This window comes from Colius striatus, chromosome 7 (assembly GCF_028858725.1).
Source record: "Colius striatus isolate bColStr4 chromosome 7, bColStr4.1.hap1, whole genome shotgun sequence".
In the NCBI taxonomy this organism is placed as follows: Eukaryota; Metazoa; Chordata; class Aves; order Coliiformes; family Coliidae; genus Colius; species Colius striatus.
This window is the reverse complement of record NC_084765.1, coordinates 40,583,347-40,590,321: the sequence shown is the minus strand read 5'-3', so window position 1 is coordinate 40,590,321 and position 6,975 is coordinate 40,583,347. Positions and strand designations below refer to the sequence as shown.

The 6,975-nt window shown below is 68.3% G+C and overlaps 1 protein-coding gene across 1 annotated transcript; it reads right to left on the bottom strand.

The window, feature by feature from the left end:
• Nucleotides 1-10: 10 nt before the first annotated feature.
• Nucleotides 11-6,934, bottom strand: UNC45A (unc-45 myosin chaperone A). The gene is made up of 20 exons (XM_061999566.1): nucleotides 6,799-6,934; nucleotides 6,037-6,195; nucleotides 5,505-5,541; nucleotides 5,225-5,400; nucleotides 5,031-5,123; nucleotides 4,626-4,793; nucleotides 4,259-4,427; nucleotides 3,903-4,073; nucleotides 3,621-3,792; nucleotides 3,177-3,477; nucleotides 3,008-3,102; nucleotides 2,797-2,938; nucleotides 2,534-2,674; nucleotides 2,276-2,403; nucleotides 2,039-2,105; nucleotides 1,762-1,875; nucleotides 1,165-1,280; nucleotides 972-1,089; nucleotides 733-888; nucleotides 11-529 (listed from the first exon to the last, which is right to left on the bottom strand). The coding sequence occupies exons 1-20, from the start codon at nucleotides 6,808-6,810 to the stop codon at nucleotides 269-271; spliced, it is 2,796 nt and encodes a 931-aa protein (XP_061855550.1). The 5' UTR covers nucleotides 6,811-6,934; the 3' UTR covers nucleotides 11-268.
• Nucleotides 6,935-6,975: the final 41 nt, after the last annotated feature.

The window sequence follows — 6,975 nt, the reverse complement described above, 5'->3', positions numbered from 1 at the left end:
GAGGCGGAGCCGTGGTCCAAGAGCAGCTTTAGTGCGGTGTCACCGGGCGGGCCCGCCGCACAACCGGGCGCAGCGGGGCCCCGGCGCCGGGCCGGCCCCCCCGGGTAAGGCAAACGGTGGCGGAGGCGGCGGAGAGCCCCGTCGTCCCCTGGCGCGGGGCCCCGGGCGGGGGCCGTCGAGCGCAGCCGCAGCCCCCGGCAGCAGCGTGGAGCCCCGCGGGCGGCGGAGCCGCAGCAGAGCAGCGTGTGCGGGCAGGCTCTGCCTCCTCTCACTCCTGGCCCGGGCTGGGCTGGATGAGGCCGTAAGCCACGGCCTGGGCCAGGCTCTCCTGGGCTGCCTGTGCCACGCGGGGCTTGTCCTTCTCCTTGGCGAGCACGGAGAGGATCTCCAGCGTCTCGCTGGCGATGAGCTGCTCCGCCACCTCCCGTTCCGCTGCCATCATGTTCATCACCACCACGGCCCCGCGGTGCTGCAGCTCCGTGCTGGGGCTCAGCAGCAGGGCCTGCAGGATCTCCAGCCAGTGCACTGTCTGCAGCGGGAGGAGGGCTGCCCTCAGCACTGCCCCGAGGGGCCCTAGCACGCCCCCGCCCCAGGAGCTGTAGCTCAGAGCCAGGCTGAGGCCAGGAGATGTTGCCCAATCTCACCAGCACAGAGCTCTGGGACTATAGAGGAGGGAAGGTGGGAGAGTGGATGCTGCCCCATAGGGCCCTTTTCCCCATTCTGGGCACTCACCACCTGAGGGATGCGCTTGCAGATGTCAGGGTGCAGGGCTGTCAGCATGGCCAGAGTCCCTGAGGCTGCCCGGCGCAGCTTCTCATCCTCCTCCCCGCTGTACAGCACCATCAGCTTCAGCCGGTCGCTGCCCTCAGCCAGGAACAGCTCCTGCACCTGCAGGAGAGGAGGGGGGCAGGTTTGGGGCAAGGGGAGCACGTGGGGTGGTAGCCCAGCACAGCTCCCAGCCCAGCTCTCACCTCCTTGCTCATGGCCATGTTGCACATGCACTCGGTGGCAGCCAGCCGGATCAGCTCGTGCTCCTCAAACATGTAGCCCTCGATCATGGGCACAGCCTTCTCCTTCAGGATCTTCTGCCTGAGGGGGAGTGTGTGTGAGCTCTCCCTGCCCCAGCTCTGGCCCCTGCCCCGGCTCTGGCCCCGCAGCCCCTACCGCAGCCTCTCGCTGATGCCAGCCAGGTTTGTTAACGCCATCAGCCCCTCGAAGTTCTCCAGGCCCGTGCGCTGAAGGTGCAGGAGGCTCACCAGGGGCCGGACCACCTCGTAGATCTGTGGTCACAGCAGTACAGGCCTCAGATGCTGAGCAAGGGGCAGGACTCTGCCCCTGCAGAGCAGCAAGTGCAAGGAGCCCTGGGCTTAGCCCCAAGGCAGAGCTGTTCCCACGGCCAGGCTGAGGCCAGTGGGCCATTGTGGGGAACACCAGTGGCCTTGCCCTTTCCTGTGCCTCAGGGAAGGGCAAGTGCATGCTGGCAGTTCCTGTGGCACAGATCACCTCAGATCAGCTGCCATGTGGCCTTTAGTCCCAGGGGTGAGGGGGAGCTGAAGCCCACCCCAGATGCTACACACAGGGACTGGCACAGTTCCTGCTGGGGCAGCTGCTCCTGGTGCTGCTCAGCCCAACGCCTCCTCAGAGCAGACACAGGCCCCAGGTACACGAGGGGCACGTCCGTACCCAGTACTGCTGCCCTCGAGCCCCTGGCACAGCCCTGGGGCCAGGCCTGGCAGAGCCATCCCCGCAGAAGCCACTCACCCGCTCTCCTGGGAACGCCATCTCAGGGTTGGAGGTGATGGTGATCTTTGCCAGGGCCTGGGCTGCCTTGGTCTGCCCCACCTCAGTGCCCTCCAGGGACAGGGGGATGAGAGCCTACAGGCAGAGACACAGCAGCCAGCTCACCACAGCCCCAGAGTCCCCATGCCTGCAGTGCAAGGGAGGCAGTGCCAAACCACAACCCCTGCCCAGAGCCCCAGCTGTCCCCAGAGCCCCTGGCATGGCCCAGGACAGCACCACCGCAGGCCTGTGCCCTCACCTTGCCTCCTCCCTGCGCCACCACGCCGCCCCGGTCCTCTGCCTCCTCCACCAGCGCCAGGAACACTCTGGGGACATAGTGGGAGCAGCTGGAGCACCCCGAGACCTGCAGCAGGCCCAGGCCACGCCAGATTCACCAACCTCCCCTTCCTCCTCCCAGGAGCCTGTGTTCACCCCAGGCACGTTTACCAGCAGGACGCTGGCAGCTGCCTCCGTGCCAGCCCCCGCACGCCCGCACCTGGAGATCAGCTCCCGGCAGGAGCTGGTGAGCGCCGGGTTCTCGCTCTTCACCATGGAGGCCAGGGCCGACACCACGCCAGCTGCCAGCAGCTTCCGCACCCGGCGCTTCACAAACTCAGGCTTGTCCTGTGCCAGAGGGAGGGTCGGTGCCAGCCCCGGCAGGGCTGCCAGCCTCAGCCCCGAGGACGCCCTGTGCCCTCGCGGGGCCGCAGGCTCTGCCCCCGCACGCTCCCCGCCGCAGCCGTGCCCCGCTGACCTTGGGGTGCTGCTCCGGGATGTGCTGCTTGGCGTACTTGGCCAGCTCCAGCATCTGCGGGTCCGGCTCCTCGTGGTCATAGCTGTTGGTGCAGTTCACCAGCGTGGAGGCGACGGCGTAGAGCACACTCCTGTCCTCGGACTGCAGCGGCAACAGGCGCCCGTCGCAGCTACCGCGGGGAGCTCCAGCCCACCCCCTCCACGCACCCCAGCCCCATGGTGCGAGCCCCACACATCCCTCCAGCACATTTCCCCAGCACACACCTTGGCCAGGTGGAACATGGCCTGCATGGCTGCCTTGTCCTCCACAAACTCCTCCTTGACATCTGCATCAAAGGTGAGGTAGGCCAGCCCCTCGGCCGCCCAGCGCCGCGTGCCCGTGTCCATCGCCTCGTTGCACAGCCACCTGGGCAGAGGTGGGTGAGCTCGGGCTGGGGGCACCCTGCCCGCTCCCCCCGCGCCCCGCAGCACTCACTTGCGGCACTGCTTGGCCAGCTTCATGGTGGAGCCCTCGGCAAACTGCTTCATGCTGAAGTCGGTGCCTCCTGCGGAGCCCAGCTTGCAGAGCCCCTGCAGCCAGAAGCAGTGTCAGGGCAAGGGGATACAGGCCCCCCCAGAGCCCCCAGCAGGCCCATCCCGCTCACCACCAGCGCCCGGATGCGGATGGAGTCCCTCTCGCTGTGCTTGTAGATGTCCTTGAGCAGGCTCACGCCGTTGGCCGTGATGAAGGAGGCGCGTTTGGCCTTGTCGGCCGCGTGGATCAGCGCCTCCACCGCCACCAGCTGGTGAGCCTCGCGGGACGAGGCGCAGAGCGACAGCACGGCCTCCATCATCCCCTCCAGCTCCAGCACCCGGTTCCCGGCGTCCGAGGGGCCCTGCAGCAGGCATGACACTGTCTGGATGGCCCGCAGCTTCCCGGACAGCTCCTGCCCCTCAAACCAGCTCCTGTGGGGGAAGAGCACCAGGACAGACATGAGAAGCCCGAAGCCCTGCACAGCCCATCTCTGGAGAAGCTACCGTCTGCTTTGAACACTGGCAGCAGAAAGGTCTGAGGACTGCAGGGGGGACCCTGAGTACCCCATGCTCACCTGACATAGTCCTCACACAGGTGGTGGAAGTTTTCCCTCTCGGCATCGCATTTGAGGTCATCGTACAGCTTGCTGAGCAGCACCGAGGCGCTCATCCGGCTGTTGTCCGTCACGGGCAGGCTGCCCACCGCACCGCACACCGTGCTGCCCACCTCCAGGATCTTCTTCAGGCCTGGGAGGGAGGAACCATCCAGTGAGGACAGAGGCAGAAGCGAGGCGTGTGGCACCGCAGGGCAGAGGGGTGTGATGCCCTGGCCGGGCGCTGCGGGCCGTTCCGCTCACCCTGGTCAATCACCCAGAGGCTCATGCTGTTGTTGGTCTCCTTCGGTGACTTCCTGGGCACCACCTTGATGAGCAGGTTGAGTGCATTGTCACGGCCATGTGCAGAGGCCCCTTCCAGCGCCAGCAGCTCCAGGAGGTGCTTGATCAGCAGTTTCAGGTCCTTGGAGGAATCTTCCAGAAAAGATGGTGCCAGCAGTCAGTGCCTCACCCCCGCCATGGTAAGGCTGGCAGGAGATGCTGCTGGGACCAGGGGCTCTGGCCTCTCAGCTCAGCCTCCCATTAGCCCCGGAGCAGAGCCCCAGCCATGAGGGACCCACTGCAGCTCAGGGACTTCCCCCAGCCCTGCGGGCACTCACCCAGCACCACAGCGTCCTCCTTGCCGCGGAAGTCCTTCTGCAGCCCCTCCTTCAGGGAATCGAACATCACATGCAGAAGGTTGCAGGCAGCCAGGGAAACCTGCTCGTGCTCCACACCCAGCACCGCCGAGAGACGAGGGGCCCCCAGCTCCGCCAGGATGGCCATGGTCTGCAGGACAAGCACAGCTGGAGGCTCCAGGGAAGCCCAGGCACTGCCCCACACCTCACCGGGACGGTTCCCAGACACAAGAACAGCTCTGACAACGCCAGGCCTGGCAGGTGTGAGCTCAAACCCTGCCTGACACGCTTTGCAGCCCCCTATCCCCATCCCCTGGGCCAGGCCCCATCAGGCTCTGGTGGCACCTACCCGGGAGCGGTGCCCCGAGCACAGTCCCACCAGCGTGCGCAGGGCTGCCAGCATCAGGTCGGCCTTGGCCGTGTCCAGCAGCTGCATCAGCAGCCGCACGCCATCGCTCTGGAAGATCTTCTCAGCTCCAGCCTCCTCTCGTGCCAGCACTATCAGGTTCTGGGCAGCCTAGGGGAAGAGGGTCACGTCTGGGTCACCTGCCCACCAGAACACAGCCACTGTGTGCCGGGAACCTCCCCAGCAGAAGCCACTGAGCAGCCACAGGCACCTGCCTTCCTCCCCATCTCCAGGTTCCGCTGTCAGGAGGCCCAGGAGGCCCCTCGGCCAGCAGCGCTGACCCAGCACTGCCTCATGCCCTCACCTTCCAGACAAGCTGTGTTGCCCTCCCTTCCCCAGAGCTCACACCTTTTGCTTCTTGTCTGTGTCCTTTTCCTCAGGATCCAGCAAGATCTGGAACATCTGCTCTACCTTCGAGTCCGTGCAGGACATGGTCTTCATCTGAAACAGAACAGAAGCTGCAGCTCAGCCCTCATGGCTTCCCTCGGCCCCCCACGCTCACGGGGGGTCACAGCAGTCCCCCACACCGCCCCCCTGCCCACCTTCTCATGCATGCTGCTCCCCAGGGCACGCAGGGCCTCCTGGAAGGCCTTGTTCTTGGGCTCCAGGCTGAGGCAGCGCTGCAGGTCGCTCACAGCCTGGTCCAGGCGTCCCAGCTTCTGCAGCGCCTGGCTGCGGCGGAACAGCGCCTTCACGTCCCCCCCGTCGGCCTCGATGGCTGTGGATGGGTCAGGGATCTGCCTCAGAAGCCCCTGTCCGGTTCCCGACTGCCCAGACGGGCAGCGCACAGCCCAGACCCCTGCCAGCCTCCCCCAGCGGTACCTTTAGATGCATCAGCCTCTGCCTTGGCATAGTCCTCCTGCAGAGAGAGACGGGAGAGGGGAATGCCGGTCTCGCTCAGCCCAGCCTGCTGCAGGCACAGGCAGCACCCGCTGCTTCAGAGAGGAAGGGGAACGAGCTGCGAGGTCTGAGCACGGGAGCAGCAGCACCAAGGACAGTGAATCACCCCAGCAGGGCATCCCACCCCTCCCAGGACACAACCCTGCTGCGGTCTGCGAGCAGCCTTAGGGACACTGATGTTTCTCATGGGCTCCCAGTCCACTCGAGCCCCAAAGTCCCCCTGGCCCCAGAGACACTGTGACTGCAGGGGAGCAGCCCCGGAGCACGAGCACAGCCCCGGCCTGACAGCCCACCCGGCAGCAGGGCAGCGCGGGCGGCGAAAGGGAAGAGTGAGCAAACACCCGCAGCCCGACGTTGCCCGGGGCGCGGGCGCGCAGGGGGCGGGGGCGAGCGGGCCCCGGCAGGCCGGGGCGGCCGGGCCGGTTCCCACGGGGACGCGCCCCGCCGCTCTCACCAGCTTCAGGTGGCAGGCGGCGCGGTTGCGGTGCAGCACGGCTCGCTCCGGCGCGGCGTCGCACAGGCTCAGCGCCCGCGTGTAGGCGGCCAGCGCAGCCGCGGGGTCTCCCGCCTGGAACAGCGCGTTGCCGCGCTCCCGCAGCTGCGCCGCCGTCACCTGCCGACGGGCACGGGATGGGACACGGGCGGGACACGCGCGGGGCGGGCGGCGGCCCCGGCTGCCCGTGGGATGGGGCCCAACCGGACCCCCGACGTCCGCGTCTGCCCCTGAACGGCGCCCGGGCACGGCCGCGGCACCCGCGCCCCGCTCTGCTCCTCTCTCCGTCCCGGCCCCGCCAGCCACGGCCTCCGAGCCCCCGCAGCTCCGCCTCCGGCAGCAGCCTCCCCAGCAGCCGTGTGTCCCCCCCCAGCAGCCTCCCTGCCCTTCCCGGCCACGACAGCTACTGCTCCCGAGCCACCGGCAGCCCCCCTGACCTGTCCCATCCTATTCCCGGCAGCCGCCCCGTCCCATCCCGTTCCCGGCTGCCGCCCCATCCCCAGCAGCCGCCCCGACCTGTCCCATCCCATTCCCGGCAGCCGTCCCGTCCCATCCCGTCCCCAGCAGCCGCCCCGTCCCCAGCAGCCGCCCCGACCTGTCCCATCCCCGGCAGCCGCCCCGTCCCGCCCCATCCCCGGCAGCCGCCCGATCCCCTCCTGTCCGGTCCCCGGCAGCCGCCCCATCCCTGTCCTCCCGCCCGGTGCCCGGTGCCGGGTATCTCACCGGCTCCTCCATCGCGGTGTCTCCGCGCCCGTGACGTCACCGCCGGGGCGCGCGCGGAACGCGGCCGCCGCCCGTGTCACGCGGAAAGGGGCGGGGCGGGCGCGAGCCTGTAGCGCCGCCCCGCGGCCAGGCGGTGCCGCCACCGGCTCCGCGCGACCCCGCGCAACCCCCCCCCGG

Excerpts from the sequence above, each read along its gene's own strand:
- UNC45A (XM_061999566.1), bottom strand. Across the intron at positions 2,675-2,796 it reads CCATGTTCCACCTGGCCAAG|TCCGAGGACAGGAGTGTGCT; the intron begins GTGTGTGCTGGG and ends TTGCCGCTGCAG. Across the intron at positions 1,281-1,761 it reads TGGCGTTCCCAGGAGAGCGG|ATCTACGAGGTGGTCCGGCC; the intron begins GTGAGTGGCTTC and ends CTGTGACCACAG.